A 16,785-nucleotide genomic window follows, 5' to 3' on the forward strand; every position below is an offset into this window, starting at 1 on the left:
TACTGTATGACACTTTTGCACTATTGAAGTCCCTGGAAATTTAAAGCAATCATAAATCAAATATAAATCTCCATTCTCATGCCCAAGTTACATAAGATCCTTAAGTAGTTAGGCATTGCTGATAGAAATGAAACTGAGTTTTTTTTAGTGGGGCACCAAGTTCATTACATTAAATCATCTCTAACCAATGCAATTTGTAAAATCTCAAACTTCTTCATCCAGTTTTAAATTTAAGGTTTTTCGTAATTCATCTATTACCTTAAGCCCACAAGTAGGTTCAATGTTTATTTCACTGTCTGCAAAGCAACAAAATAAACACTGATTTTTATATTTTGGCTTGCTGTCTGGGGAAAATTCTTTAATTGAACTGGTTGTCAAAACTGCTTGGTTTTCTCCTCTCTAGACATCAGAGATCACCCCAAACTGACTTTGGGATGAATATGACATCAGGAAAGATGAAATCCACGCAGGGTCCTAGATTTTTCCTGTCAGCTTCCTTCAAATTCAGCAGTGAATGCTGTCATTTTGCTGCTAACTGCAAAATCCAGGTAACCATCTTTCACATACTTAACTCAGTTCCTAGAAGAAACAAGACACAGCTCAAAACTTCGTACCAAATATTACTCTAACTCCCATTCAAATAGACCCCAAGGATAGCTCACTGGCAAAATTAAAACATTAGTTGGAAGCTAATTTCACCTGAGGTCTAACACAGGTACTAAATATTGTATGGAAGAATAAAGTGCAAAGGACAGCATATTTAATGATATTATTAGCTACACCAGTAAAATTGGCATTTGAATATTCAACTTTCCACTAAGTAAGTACATTTACATGAAGTATTTTTACATTAAGAGGGTATGGGTACCAACAGGGAGTTTGAAACCTGCTCAGAACCGACCCTAAGACGTAAGAGCAAAGTAGGCCATTCAGCCCATCAAGTCTAGCGGGACACATGCTATGTTGATAGCTTTGCCACCAATATAGATTCACTGGAATTAACTTTCCCCTTGGAATAGGTTAGGTCGTCAATGGACAGTGATCCCAATCTGGTACAGCTAAGTTATTCATTACGGTACGTAATCAAAACAGCTCAGGCACACCAACATAGTCATAATGCATTAACCATACATTTAAATATAAATTAATACATACCATAAAAACAGCAATCAGGATTAAACAGATTCCCACTATGATGAGGAATGGAATTAGATAATACTCCAATGGAAGGCTAAAATCGGGTAGTATCACTATATGGCCACTGTGGAGAAACACAATAACAAAGAATGTTTGCAGATAGTTACGATACCGTAACTGATGATGGCCATCAAAGCATAATTCGAGAAATGCTGCAAGAATACACATAACAACAATGATCATCATACTGGTTTGTCGGTTACATTGTTACATGAGCAGTGATGTAGGCAGCAGAGGTTGACACATCACAGCTGCACAAAAAAAGGAACAGCATATTGTATAAACTGATATTAGTGAACTGAAACCATTGTGACCATTTGTACTGATGCAACAAGATAGTGAACATGTATCAGTACCATGTCTGATGTCACGGTGACTACACTAGAGTTAGACTGTGATGTAACTGTGACAGTCAGGCACCCAAAACTGGCAAACAAATTGTGATAAGGTTTTCAAAATCGTTTTTGGTAGTTTGAAAGATAGCTTCATGAAATGGTCAAAATATATTAAAGTTTTGTTTTAGCAGATTTAAGATCAGAATTCAAGTTTTACTTTTCCAATTAGAAAAAAAAATACCATAAAACTAAAACCTAGTGTACATAGGAAGCCAATGGCCCGGGAAATAGCCAGATAGAAACTGAAGAATGCATATTAAATAAATACCTGTGATATTCCAACAAGTATTTCCAACATGTAAGAACGAACAGCAAACTCCGGTCAGTGAAAATCAGCTGGATTCAGTGTATTTTAGTGGTGTTGGCCAACACATCATTTTAACAGGCACTGCCATTTGCTTGGCCAACAACTTTAGAATTCACCATTTGTGATGAATCCTATTCAACCTGCAGTGCACTGAAATTGTGAAATTTGGGCTGATGATTGATGAGGAGCACTTTGTTTCATTAACAAATAAATACATTTTGCTAGCAAAATCAAACTAAGTTATTGCCACAGTGCTGCTTATTTTTAAATCATCCAGATTAAAATCGAAGAGTTGAGGGACATGCATGATTATACAGCCAGCTATGAATCAATGCTACTCTGTTCTACAGCAGTGCAAAATACGGTACCATTAACTTTTCAGTTGTACCAACATTTGCTCATATTTAATTGAAATCGTCAACAGCATTTATTCAATGAGAAGACTTTTGAAGGCTATTTTGGGCAAGGCTAGAATATCCAAACATATTTAATTAATGTTACCAGAATTTTGCCAAATTCAACTCTGTTGATGCTGGCTCTCCGTTTAGTCCTTACTTTAAAATTATCTGCATTATTAGAAAAAAGCTTCTACGATCATTTTTGATGCAGAAGCAGTCAGCTTTCAATGCCAATTGATGTACTGTCTCACTGTTTTCTTGTTAAAACAAAAGAAATCAAGCAGGAAAGGTTTAGTAAATGCATATTTCAATGTGTTATTATTTCACGGCACATATGAAAATCAAAACTTGCAGGATGTCTTAAAGAAATCCTCTCCAACATCACGGCAGCTTTCCAAGCCCAGATAAATTCAAGTTCTCTTCCTCTGACAAAGGCAAAAGAAAAGCTGCTTGATGCAGTTCAATTCTTGATCAGATCATCAGTTGTTATTTGTTTGCCCTTCCTTTCAACCTTCGCAGTAGCCAATGAATTTATGGATTTCTGCAATAAGTACTTATTTCAGAAGCATTCATATTAGCTTGCCATGCCGTACAAATGTAATGTCAATACACTAATACTGAAATAAATAAAAAGTAGTGACGATTTAGATCCATCTGCTAAACTATATAACCTTTGATTGGTGTTACGTAACATCATTACTTTACCCAAGCTAAGGGGGTAATGATCTGACAGCACATACAGATTTAAAACAGCTGGCCAATAAAATGAACATTATATCAGGAAAAATGTTTTCATGCGATAAGTCATTAGAATTTGGAATCTATTTCTAGACAGGGTGGTGGTGAAGGAATTTAACAAACACTTAGAGAGCAACATTTTGTAAGATTCACAGATTGCTCTTGCAAACACAGTGCAGAACTGATGGCTCATTTTGGGCACCCCCTGTGCTGTATGGCTCTCGTTTCAGCCAGAACACCGATAGCGGTTAAAGACATGGTTTCTGTATCATTTAACCTTGGAAAGGCAGTGGTGATTGCAGGTTTAATTTGGCAGTATGCTATCTCTCTATTTCCATACAGCAGCCCCAGCTGGAAATTGAAAGGTTAGATCTGGCAAACAAAATCTAACCTTGCTGACTGTGACGAGGCATCATTGGCAAGCGGCCTGCAACATCAAGGACCCACAAGGATTTTGAGGGGGATATCCATTGCTGGAATCCCTCAATGTCCAACCATATTCAGCTACTTCAATGACTTTGCGTTAATCATAAGGTCTGGATGGGTTTCTTTGCTGATGACTGCAGAATGTTTAGCACTACTTACAATGCATCTGAAGACTTGGACAACATCCAGGCTTGTGCTGATAAGTGGCCCAAAAAATACATGCGTCATTGGTGCAAGGCAATGCTATCCTAAAGAAACTAACCATCTCCCCTTGGCAGTAAATAGCATTACCGTCAAATTCCTACCTTCAATATTCTCAAAGTTGGGGTGGCCATGATCTTACCATCAGCCAGAGACTGAAGTGGACTAGGCATACAAATACTGCAACTATAAAATCTTAAATTAGCTATGTGCAGTGGCTAACTCAGTTCCTTCAAAGTTTGTCCACCATCTTCAAGGCACAAATGTGTGTACGGTGGGATACTTTCACATTGCCTGGATAAGTGCAGTTCCAACAATGCCCAAGCAGCTCAACACCGTGCAGCACAAAGCAACCAACTTGATTGGTATCTCATTCAACATCCTTAGCACCTACTCATAGTAACAGCAGAGTGTACCATCTACAAGCAGCACTGCAGCAACTCATCAAGACTGCCAAGGATCAAGGCAGCAGCTCATCAGCACCTTAAGGACAATTTGGAATCTGCAGTAAATGCTGGCTCCTCCAGTGACTCCCTTTATGTCCTGAACAAATATTAAAGAAATGTCATGGTGACAGAATCCTCCTTGAACAAAAAGAGGTAACGCAATTAAAAATTAAAAATAAAAAATAAAAAAAGTGTGTAATATGCATTTGGGTTCAAATCGCCTGATTTTGCATTGTAACTGCCCTTTCTGAATCTGTAGCCAAATCTATATTTAAGGATTTTATAAGATGCAACATTTTCTGGGTGTGTGGGACAACGAATAGGGTGAATATACGATCTTTACGAAGGTGAGGGTACTAACCGTAATTTCTAAAATCGATGTCATTCTTAGTAAGCATACTCAGTGAGCAAAAGGTGTCATCACGTTTCCATTTACCCATGTGACAAATAATTAATATTAATCATAATTATGAAAGTTCCTTGAGAAAGAATTTGGATGTTCTTGATCGTCACTCACCTATTATGGAAGGTATCCTTTACTTTGACGTGTAATAATCTAGCTGCAGGGATATTATACATCTTCATCTCTACACTCTGCTCTTCTGCCATTCCCTACATCGCACAAAAACTAGGCACCATGTTAATTTTTTTTTAAAAGAAGATGTTTTTGTTAGAAATAGGTTTAGGAGATACGTAACTGCCTTTCAGACTTTGCAATATGGTTGCAAGAAAATTTCCTCCTTCCTGTATTGGCTGCTTCTAGCTCATTTCATGTGATCATAAATGTTGTTAAATATATTCTACAAGTTTTGAAGCCCTTCAAAAGACTAAAAATAAATTTAGACACTTGAAAAGAAGAGAACCCAACAGCCAGTCTCTGGCTGCTAGTCTTACTGTAGCCAACAGTACTCATTTTATTCAGACTCGCGAGAGGATGTGCAGCTAATTAACATTCTGTAAATGTCCAATCCCCAACCTAAATCTAAAAAATTCATATCCACCAATTCTTCAGCTGTCTAACACCTCACCTTGATTATCTTTTTATATATATATATCCTATGTGTGGGATGTAGGGAATAGCAGAAGAGCAGAGTGTAGAGATGAAGATGTGTAATAACCTAGCTGCAGGGATATTATATGTCAAAGTAAAGGATACCTTCCACAATAGGTGAGTGACTATCAAGAACACCCAAATTCTTTCTCAATCACAGGACTAGGCTTTCAGGCTGTCTGGTCTTAGCCAGGGTTTTTAAAGAGCTCTTGGATCTAGGCCTCACTTCGCAAACATCTCCACCACAAACCCTTAAGTTAAATCTCAGAGTACATGCCAAATTAAAATTCATGTGGAATATGAGCCCACCTCCCACAAAATTGAGCATTCCAGATATTAATGACACTCACTTCTCATGTTTGTTTTACAAGAGATGCAGAAGTTTAAGCACACACTGACTAGAGCTGAGAAGAGTGGGAGGAGATTTAATTGCTAAACACAAAACGCTAAAAAGAGGGTTGGCAAAGTAGACAGAGAAGATAGTTGTCCCCTGCAGGCAGTCCAACATGACAGGTCAAACTGTTAGGCTAAGGGATGGCAGATTTAAAACAGTGGAGGAGGAATCACTTCCTCAAAGGGTTGTGAATCTATACAATTTGCTACCCTAGAGTGCAGTCGAGGCCAGGAAACTGAATATATTTTAAAAAAGAGGAGATAGACAGGTTTTTAAATTGGTAGTGGGCTGAAAGACTTATGAGGAGTGGGCAGGAAAGTGCAGTTAAGGCAGAAATGAAATCAGTCATATCATTTAAAATGGGACAGCATGCTCAAGAAGCTGGATTGCCTACTTCTGCAACAAAGGATGGGGAGAATTATAAATACGTCAGGATACTAAATAAAATATACAAGTCACATTTCATTCCTATTCACCTCCATAATTGAAATTTAATAAATCTGACCCACAATGCTGGGCAAAGTTGAAAAAGCTGGAGGAAGAGGAGGCTGTAATTGGGTAATGTCAAATTGGAGGTTAAATGTCTACATACTGACTGTACTTTTGAGATCTTGTGAAAGAAGATTAACACAGGAGATAAAACAATGCTTCTTTATTGCTATATGGTAAGGATGTACAGGGCAGGATCACCATATAGGTTGGCAAAGTTCAAAGAAGAAATAAGAGTATACTGATGACAGTAAAGACACACTAACAGAATCAGACATTTCACAGCTTTCCAAAAGGTATGATATTAACTAATCAAAATATGATTTTGCTTTCAAAAATTAATCTACTTTCAAGGCTTTAAAAGTTTCAGGCAAAATCACAGCCAAAGGCCTAAGAAAAATAAATACTACTTACCCTCTGAAATAGCTAAATTCTTCCAGAAGATATTTAGCTGATGTTTCCCCAATAAACACAGATGGAATGGTGATTTGTTTAAAAACCTCAACTGCAAAACAGAACGACAGTGAGAAGAAAAGACAGCATAAGAAAGAATTTAATTATGCACAAATATATTAGATTAATTTCTTCAGAAATAGCAAGAACTGCCAATGCAGAAGTCAGAGATAACAGCGAGGAGCTGGAGGAACACAGCTGGCCGGGCAGCAGAGGAAGAAAGTTGACGTTCTGGGTCGTGAGAGTTCTTCAAAAGAAAGGTCTTCTGAAGAAGGGTCCCAACCTGAAACATCAACTTTCCTGCTCCTCGGATGCTGCCTGGCCTGTTGTGTTCCTCCAGCTCCACATTGTGTTACCTCTTAGGTTAACTTATGCACTTCTGAAAGAATTTTGAAATGTTCAAAACTCCTTTCTTGCAACAGTCATTGACAGATGACACTACAACTCAGGAGTGTTGGCAGACAACACAAAAACCTTCTCAAAATTGAAGCAAGTACCTCCTACCTATGTGAGAAGTTTCGTATGCATCCTAAAGACCATCACCCTGAAACATTTACAAATCAACTCACTATTATTCCAAAATCTTTGCATTCAAGTGAATTCATAGGGCAACTTGTGGATCAGGAGCAGTCTCCCTATGCCTAGTGACCCAGGTTCAGGTCCCATTTGCTCCAAAAGGTATTTATAACATGTGAACAGGTCATTTAAAAACACAATTGTTCTTACAGTCCCTGATATAGATTGGTGCAAATGAACCAGTGATTTCATGGGGCAATTCCTCAAAAATGCTACGATTATGGCTTTTCATTAAATACAGAATATGCATCTGAATTAATTATACATTGTAACAGTCCTGACTCTCAGATAATTAGGTTATAGAACTGAATCATAGAATGCATACCCAGGTCAAAGGACAGTGGTTGACTTTACAACACATTTCATGGTAAATCCATCTGGAATTACAAGATTATTGGGGGTGGGGCGGGGGGCGGGGTGGGGGGGGGGAGATAAACGTAAAATAGTTGCCATCTCGCTTGACTGACAGGAGCTACATTGAAGTATTATTCTGTTTACAATCTTAATTCTACAGGCTGCAGTGCTAACCACTGCTATAGAGATAGATTCACCAGGTACCTTCACTCCAAGACCTATTGGAGGTGACCTGGAGATAGCAGCCAGTGCAGAAGCACTGAAAAATTTAAAAGTGCATCTTAAGTGATTTGAGCAACAGAGGTTATTGGTGTTTGGGGAGATTGAAGGCTGAAAGTTGAAATGGAGCACCAAAGGTCTGTCCTGGGAAGTAAGCCACTCAAAAAAGGACACAGTAGTAGAGAAAAACTGCACAGACAAGGCACTCAAAACATGTGTTTTCACATAAACCTACTGTACTATAACCTGGTGTTGTGTGACTTCTGACTTCAGTCCAACACTGGCACCTCCACATCATACTAAGGTGATGAACTGGGCCTTTTTGTACTACTGTTTAAAATGTCTTTAAGACATGACCAACAAGAGAACACACAATGTATAACTGGCAACCCACTCAGCAAAACCAATTCACTGTTTTAGAATTACAAACAAAGATCCTTCTCTACCTAGTAGGGCCGATCAGGGATAGCATAGGGAACTTGTGTGTGGAGTCTGAGGAGGTAGGGGAAGCCCTTAAATAAGTTTTTTCCTTCTGTCTTTACGAAAGAAACGAACTTTGTAGTGAATGAAACCTCTGAAGAGCAGGTGTGCATGCTGGAATTGATAGAGATAGAGGAAGCTGATGTGCTGAAAATTTTGTCAAACATTAAGATTGACAAGTCGCCAGGCCCGGACCAGATTTGTCCTCGGCTGCTTTGGGAAGCGAGAAATGAAATTGCTTCGCCACTTGCGAAGATCTTTGCATCCTCGCTCTCCACTGGAGTCGTACCTGAGGACTGGAGAGAGGCAAATGTAATTCCTCTCTTCAAGAAAGGAAATAGGGAAATCCCCGGCAATTACAGACCAGCAAGTCTCACGTCTGTCGTCTGCAAGGTGTTAGAAAGAATTCTGAGGGATAGGATTTATGACCATCTGGAGGAGCATGGCTTGATCAAATACAGTCAACACGGCTGAGAGGGGTAGGTCATGCCTCACAAGCCTTAGAGTTTTTTGAGGATGTGACTTGAAAAGTTGATGAGGGTCGAGCTGTGGATGTGGTGTATATGGACTTCAGTAAGGCATTTGATAAGGTTCCCCATGGTAGGCTCATTCAGAAGGTCAGGAGGAATGGGATACAGGGGAACTTAGCTGCTTGGATACAGAATTGGCTGGCCAACAGAAGACAGCGAGTGGTAGTAGAAGGAAAATATTCTGCCTGGAAGTCAGTGGTGAGTGGGGTTCCACAGGGCTCTGTCCTTGGGCCTCTACTGTTTGTAATTTTTATTAATGACTTGGATGAGGGGATTGAAGGATTGGTCAGCAAGTTAGCAGACGACACAAAGGTTGGAGGGGTCGTTGACAGTATCGAGGGCTGTTGTAGGCTGCAGCGGGACATTGACAGGACGCAGAGATGGGCTGAGAGGTGGCAGATGGAGTTCAACCTGGATAAATGCGAGGTGATGCATTTTGGAAGGTCGAATTTGAAAGCTGAGTACAGGATTAAGGATAGGATTCTTGGCAGTGTGGAGGAACAGAGGGATCTTGGTGTGCAGATACATAGATCCCTTAAAACGGCCACCCAAGTGGACAGGGTTGTTAAGATAGCATATGGTGTTTTGGCTTTCATTAACAGGGGGATTGAGTTTAAGAGTCGTGAGATCTTGTTGCAGCTCTATAAAGCTTTGGTTAGACCGCACTTGGAATACTGCGTCCAGTTCTGGGCGCCCTATTATAGGAAAGATGTGGATGCTTTGGAGAGGGTTCAGAGGAGGTTTACCAGGATGCTGCCTGGACTGGAGGGCTTATCTTATGAAGAGAGGTTGACTGAGCTTGGTCTCTTTTCATTGGAGAAAAGGAGGAGGAGAGGGGACCTAATTGAGGTATACAAGATAATGAGAGGCATAGATAGAGTTGATAGCCAGAGACTATTTCCCAGGGCAGAAGTGGCTAGCACGAGGGGTCATAGTTTTAAGCTGGTTGGTGGAAAGTATAGAGGGGATGTCAGAGGCGGGTTCTTTACAGAGTTGTGAGAGCATGGAATGCGTTGCCAGCAGCAGTTGTGGAAGCAAGGTCACTGGGGTCATTTAAGAGACTGCTGGACATGCATATGGTCACAGAAATTTGAGGGTGTGTACATGAGGATCAATGGTCGGCACAACATTGTGGGCTGAAGGGCCTGTTCTGTGCTGTACTGTTCTATGTTCTATGTTCTACCTGCAAACTAACCAATTTGGCATTTGATGAGAGAAATTAATGCTGTCAATAAATATTGTCTGGATTCATGAACTAACATAGTTTGGGCTGACAAAGAAAGCAAAGGCTGTATGTGGAATTCCAATGATGCTAGCAGAACTTTGACAGGTTTCCTCAACTTGGATTTTGGCATGAATTGCAGTGGTGAATTTTGGCAGGCTATGCAGTTCCACTTCTCATCAACAGCTGAGCTCATTCCTGACTGGCCTTCAGAAATTGTTTTTGTTTATTCCTATTCTTCTCATCCCTATGCTGGAGGCATCATGACAAACTGAATTGTGAATGCCATTGTTTCAATGGATGCTGGACACAGACCAGTAATTCAAATGTGAAATTTTTTTATCTTTATGCTTCTATTTAGACAATTGCTTTGTAACTTGTGAAATCCACAACTAACTGATTTTTTTTGGAACAAACAACATGCATAGTTGCATTTATCTTGTGCCTGATGCACTTAAGTTTGAAGAGGTGTCTTATGATGTAATTTATATCTTATATAATGAATCCACGTCATTAAATCATGGCAAAAGTGCTTGTGTGTTCTGATTAATCTTTGACCTTTGGAATAGATCTACATGTTCTTTTTGAGGAGGAAGCAAGTAACATTTGTGCCTCAAATGCCTCACAATGACCACTTCCAATAAAAGGCAATCTAACTACTGCCCCTGGGCATTCAGAGCTGTTACCATCACTGAATTCCCCCACTGTCACTGTGCTGGCAGTCACTATTGACCGTGAACTCAACTGGATGTGCCTTTATAAACACACTGGCTATGAGAACTGATGAGACTCTTGGAACACTGCAGCAACTAACTCGCCTCCTGACTCACCAAAGCCTGCTCACCATCTACAAGACACAAGTTGTGAGCGTAATGGAACAATCCCCACTTGCTTGGACAAGTGCAGTTCCAACAACATTGAAGTCGCTTGATGCTATCTAGGACAAGGCCAGCTGCTTGATTGACACCACATCCACTCCCCTCTCCTTCGATGCTCAGTGGAAGCTCCTTTGTCAGGTGATCACCGAAATTTTTGTAAACACAGAAGCTTAGGTCATGTAAGAAAACGATCAACAACCCTTTCAGAAGCAGTTACTCCTAGAAATGCATTACATCACATGAACCCTATTTTTGACAGATACTTCAGACATGTTTCAAGGCTTTATATGCCCCTGAAAAATCCATCACTAAATGACATTGCTGAAAAATGCTTAAAATTCAGACCAAGACAGTACTTAATTTCAAAGAAATAAACTGAATTGAACGGTTGAGTCAGTGGTCTGGTTCACTAGCTATAGAATCAGAGACAAACCTATTACAACAGTCCTGAATGCAATTTGCTCACAAGTTGATCCATTCAAAAACATCAAATGTCCCAGGGATGAAGACTGATCTTGGTCTTCCTACCCTTGAGCTTGACTTTTTTGGGGGGTGGGGGGTGGGAAACAGTGGGTGTGTTGCTGGGGTTGGGGTAGTCAAACTCTTCACTCTGAAAAACTGCAGATTCTGGAAACCAAAGTGCTGGGGAAGCTCAAGTCTGACAGCATTAGGTCCAGTACGAAATCGGCTTCTTCAGAAAGTTGCCTCAAGGCTGGCTGAGTTTTTCCAGCAATTTGTTTAGGCTATCCAGTGGATTGATGGGCTCTCTTGCCTCTTAGCCTAGTCTAAGGTTTTGGTGGGATTGGAGGAATGAGGAGATTAGAGATTTAGCCAAATGACTTCATACTTATTGCTTACGTCCCATCCAAAAGCTAAAGATAACAGAATGCACTCATCTGTAGGAACCCAAATGACATTAGATAGAAGAAGCAGAGAAAATTAAGAGCAGTTTGCAGAAATGAAAAATAGCCACTGGATGAATATTTGAAACTTCATTGCCACAATGCTCTGCTCAATACAGATGATGCATTATTTGTACTTGGAGAAATGTGTGCAGGTTCAATTTATTAGATTATCAGTTCTAAGGAAGGGTCACCAGCCCCCAGACATAACTGATTTCTCTTCATGGATGCTACCAGACCTGCTGAGCTTTACCAGCAATGTGTTTTGTTTCTGGTTAATAGATTTTTTGAAATGTTAACCACAGCTGCACCAAGTTTTACTTGATTAATAAACTGTGCAATCAGATCATCTAAAATTGCAGGACTGATAGAAGATAAATCCATTGGTCACATAAAATTGAAGGTTACATGCAAAAGCGACAAATATAACTGATACAATGCAACTTGCATCCTTATTTAAACAAATTGGTGAATTATCTGCACACTTAGTCTGTATTAACCTGCATCATTGAAAGCCCAGAGGCGGAGAGAAAGAAATCAATTTTAAAAATTATAATGGCATTCAGGTACTGTGCCAATTGCTTCTTATGTTCTTTGCTTTTTCCAAGGAACTAGAAATTTGCACTAAGATAAAGCAAAGCTTTCCTACAGTCAATTGGATCATATGAAATATGGTCCCTGTCCAAATAATTAACTTTCAAGATGGCTTTTCATTTCTGCTCCAATTTATACAACAGAGCAATAGCATTTCAAACATCACTAAATGCAGGGATGTAGTATGATGTCAAATATGAAGGAATCAAGAAAGCAACAAGACATAACAACTGAATCAGCTCTCCTGCAGATAAAGACAGGGATGATAATCACCAAAATTTTGCAAGCAGATGAAAAAATGTGTGAAGCACAACTTCACAATTTACTCAAAGGAGAATGGTGTTACTAAAAGCAGCTCTGACTGCCACCCCAGACTTTCCAGTCATGGGACAAGTTGGACAGAAAATCCGCCATAATCAAGCTCAACAAGTTCATTGATCTTGCCAGTGCTAAAATATCAAGGAGGATGGCGGCATAGAGGCAATGTCACTGTACTGGTAAACCGAAAGTTTAGCTAATATTGGTGGACATGGGTTCAAATCAACAACTGGTGGCATCTGAAAGCAATTAATAAAATCAAGAATTAAAAACTAGTCTCAGTGATCAACGATCAGATCGTTGTAAAAGCTCTTCTTCACTCAAGTCCTTTAGTTGTTCGTTAGGCAATTAAATCTGCCATGTTTATCTAGTCTGGCCATCCAGGTCCACGTCCACTATCCTTTCTGTGAACTGTCCTTAACTTTCTCTGCCTCTATTTAATGCCATTAGCTTCATTCTGATGACTTTATACTTACTGCATGCATTCCATCCAAAAGCTAAAGTCATTTGGGTACATTTCTAATCTCCTCATTCCTCCACCTCCAGTGTGGTTGGCTGTTATCTGCTTCTAAAATGTTTTAGCAGGCCACTTAACTCAAGGTCAGAGAGAGATGGGTTTGCCAACCACATTCATGCCATTAAAGAAAAAAATAGTTTTATACCCAAAATGAAACATGGAGAATTACCATGAACATTTTTCTCTAGAAGAAAAACTTTACACCAAGAAGTGTTCAATAAAAACCAGGGTCCTTTCATACAAACAACAGTTATTGCTGCGATTACAACAATTAGAGGAATTTCCTTGCTAGGAATTGTAGTGATGGTTTTCACTGACCAGACTGCAGATCCTGGTGTCATGCATCTAGCAGATTCTCAGTGCAGCTTTAGAGCTGCTAGTTTGGAAGTTCTGGGAAAGTATTGTGAACAGTGCCTTCAATATCTTACGAAAACATTTGACCTTGTCACTAAAGATAGATTTTTAAGATTGCTCTAGAAAGTAGGCTAGTCTTACATGCTATTTCTTCTTTCCATGAGATAATGTACAGGTCCATCAGTTACAATGGAGCAAAACTCTTTCAAGACCAACAGGTAGGTAAAGTAGAAATTTGTCACGGTGCCACTTCCAGCGTATTTTTCTCCATATTTCTATGCTAAACTTTTGGCAAATCAAGAGATATAAATATAAAGCTGTTCAAGCCCCTGTGTTAAGAGCAAAATGCATAATGTCATCGTCAATGAGTTGCTGCTTGTGATGACACAGCGTTGATATCCATATTGAAGTTCTCTTGGAGTTTGTAGATTGATTCTTTAAGATGAGAAATTTGGACTGACTTTCAGTATCAGGAAGATGATCAAGGTTATGTGCCATGCTGTGGAGACTCCATTTGCCGTCAACAGCAAAACTTCACAATTTACTCAAAAGGAGAATGGTGTTACTAAAAGCAGCTCTTCCTGCCACCCCAGACTTTCCAGTCATGGGACAAGTTGGACAGAAAATCCACCATCATCAAGGCTTCAGGTTATTTGCATAATTCACCAACAATTGCAATATGGTAAAAAAGGTGCAATATTTAATCATTTTTACAATTACAAAAAGCCACCAATGCAGATGTTACTTCTATTGCTACTTCCTTCAATACTCAAAGCTCCTATTTCCAGGACACTTATCAACCCACACTCCAGCAAATATTTTAAGTATATGTCTTTATTGATACTAATTTCTTTTTAGTTCCTCAATTACAGATGTCCCTTGGGAACCTTGTAATTCTCGGAGATTTTCTAGATTTTCTTCAGGGAAGACAGACACAAAGTAACTGTTTAGTTTCTCTGCCACTTTCCCCGTGGTCCATTAAATTCACCTGCTCCCATAATGGGCCCATATTAATCCTCATTTTCCCTTTAATATATCTTCAAAAAAAAGCTTTTAGATACCACAAGCTTGTATTCACATTCACTATTTGCTTTCCTTTTCAGTTTCTAGGTACTCTTTAGTTGGATCCTGAATTGCTCCCAGTCCTCTGGTGCACCATTATTTCTGGTATCCTTATACACAACTTACTTTGAGCTAATACAATCATTAACTTCTTTCATTAACTCTATTCGACTTACCTCTTCATTTCAATGTTTGTGCCTTAGAAGAATGCATGACTATGGTTAATCTTACAGCATTTCTTAAATGATAGCCATTGGCTGTTTATGGGCAAATATTTGACTGTTTTCCCAATCTACCACAGCTAACCTGTCCTTCATTCCTTCAGTTTCCTTTGCTCACATTTATGAGCCTAGATTCAGAATGAGCCATGTTAAACTCAAATTTCATAAAACTCAACCATATTATGGTCACTATTTCCCAAAGGCTCCTTTACAGCAAAGTTGTTAGTTAGCCCTTTCTTGCTTCACGACTTTAATTCCAAAATTATTTCCAGTCACCACATCATAGGATGTGAAATCAATGGAGGGCATGCACAGGAGATTCACCAGGATCTGCCCAGGATGGAAAGTGAGAGTTATAACAAAAGGTTGGGTCAGCTTGGGTTGCTTTTGTTGGAGCAGAGAAGGCTGAAGGGCGATCCAATTGAGGTGTACAACACGAGACACCTTGATAGAGCGGATAAGGAGCGTCTCTTCCCTTAGTTGAAAGGTCTGTCATGAAGGACACAGTTCAAGCTGAGGGGCACAAGGTTTAGGGGGAAAAGGTTTGGAGGAAAAACTTGTTACCCAGAGGGTGCAACTGAGCAGACTGTGCTGCATGGGCAAATGGTAGAGGAGAGTTGTTTCATATCCTTTAAAAAGTACCTGGATGAGGACTTGGCACATCAATACATTCAAGGCTATGGGCTAAATGCCAGTAAGTGGCATTATATTTAAGGTCAGGCATTTCTCGTGTCAGTGCATATTCAGTGAGCCAAAGGGTTTCTTCTGCACTGTATGATTTTGAGATTCTATGAAAATAACCCAATACCCCGTTTGTAAACACACTGTTCCAGAAATATCTCTCACACACTGCCAAGATTTATCCTCCACAGAATCAGAGTCAAAGTGTTGTACAGCATGGAAACAGGTACTTCAGTCCAACTCGCCCATGCTGACTAGATATTCTAAATTAATCTAGTCCCATTTGCCAGCATTTGGTCAATATCCCTCCAAAACATTCCTATTCATACAGACGCCTACTAAGTATAACAACCGTAGCTACCTTCACCACTTCCTCTGGCAGCTCATTCTATTCACATACATTCCCCCTCAGGTCCCCTTTGAATCTTTCCCTCCTCACCTTAAAGCTATGCCCTCTAGCTTTGGAGTTCCCATCCCTGGTGAAATGACTTGACTTGGCTATCCATCCTGTCCATGATTTTACTAACCTATATTAGATCATCCCTCAGCCTCTGACTTTCCAGGGAAAATAGCCCCAGTCTCTTCAGACTCTCCCCATAGCTCAAACCCTCCAACCCCAGCAACATCCTTGTAAATCTTTTCCTATCCTTTCAAGTTTAACAACATCTATCCTACAGCAAAATTGAATGCAGTATTCCAGAAGTGGCCTAACTAATGTCCTGTGCGGCCACAAAATGATATCCCAACTCCTATACTCCACCTTTAAAAGGAACTACAAACCTGCACCCCAATATCTCTTTGTTTGGCAACACTCCCAGGACCTACCATTTAAGTGTATAAGTCATGCCCTGACTTGCCTTACCAACAGGGGGCTGGAAGAACGCAACAAGCCAGGCAGCATTTGGAGGTAAGGAGCAGTCAATGGTTCGTGTATAACCCTTCTTCAGGACAGCATCTCAAACATCCTGTTTACCAAACCCATCTCAAACAATCATCTCCGCATGCTCTTGCCCCACCAAAATCATCTCAAACAAACCTCCCCACTTTCTTTATCTGCAGCTCCCCCTACCCCACATCCAGTCTTGAAGAAAGGTAATACCCAAAATGGTGACTTGCTGCTTGGCTTGTTGTGTTCTTCGAGCCTCCTGTTTGCCCATCTTGGATTTCAGCATCTGCATTTATTTTTGTCTCTCACCAATATTTGCTTCTCCTTGCTGTTTCTTTATTCCACCCAAATTGACTGTCTTAATCCTTTGGAGATCTTCATTTACGAATGCACTGATGCCATCCCTTACTTGAAATGTTACCACATCTTTTCCTTATTTCCCATCCTACAGAAGCATAGAACAGACTTTTGATTTTCAACCTGATTATCCTGTAGC

The 16,785-nt window shown here is 39.9% G+C and overlaps 1 protein-coding gene across 3 annotated transcripts in view; it reads right to left on the reverse strand.

Moving 5' to 3' along the window:
* Positions 1–16,785, reverse strand: part of rnf13 (ring finger protein 13) — a 214,121-nt gene that overhangs the window by 60,982 nt on the left and 136,354 nt on the right. For all 3 annotated transcript variants that reach the window (XM_059651210.1, XM_059651211.1, XM_059651209.1), the window contains 2 exons: positions 6,457–6,547; positions 1,156–1,261 (listed from right to left, as the gene is read on the reverse strand). In XM_059651210.1, coding sequence (XP_059507193.1) covers positions 1,156–1,261; positions 6,457–6,547 — 197 coding nt within the window. The remainder of the gene's footprint in view (positions 1–1,155; positions 1,262–6,456; positions 6,548–16,785) is intronic.

Source organism: Stegostoma tigrinum, chromosome 14 (assembly GCF_030684315.1).
Source record: "Stegostoma tigrinum isolate sSteTig4 chromosome 14, sSteTig4.hap1, whole genome shotgun sequence".
In the NCBI taxonomy this organism is placed as follows: Eukaryota; Metazoa; Chordata; class Chondrichthyes; order Orectolobiformes; family Stegostomatidae; genus Stegostoma; species Stegostoma tigrinum.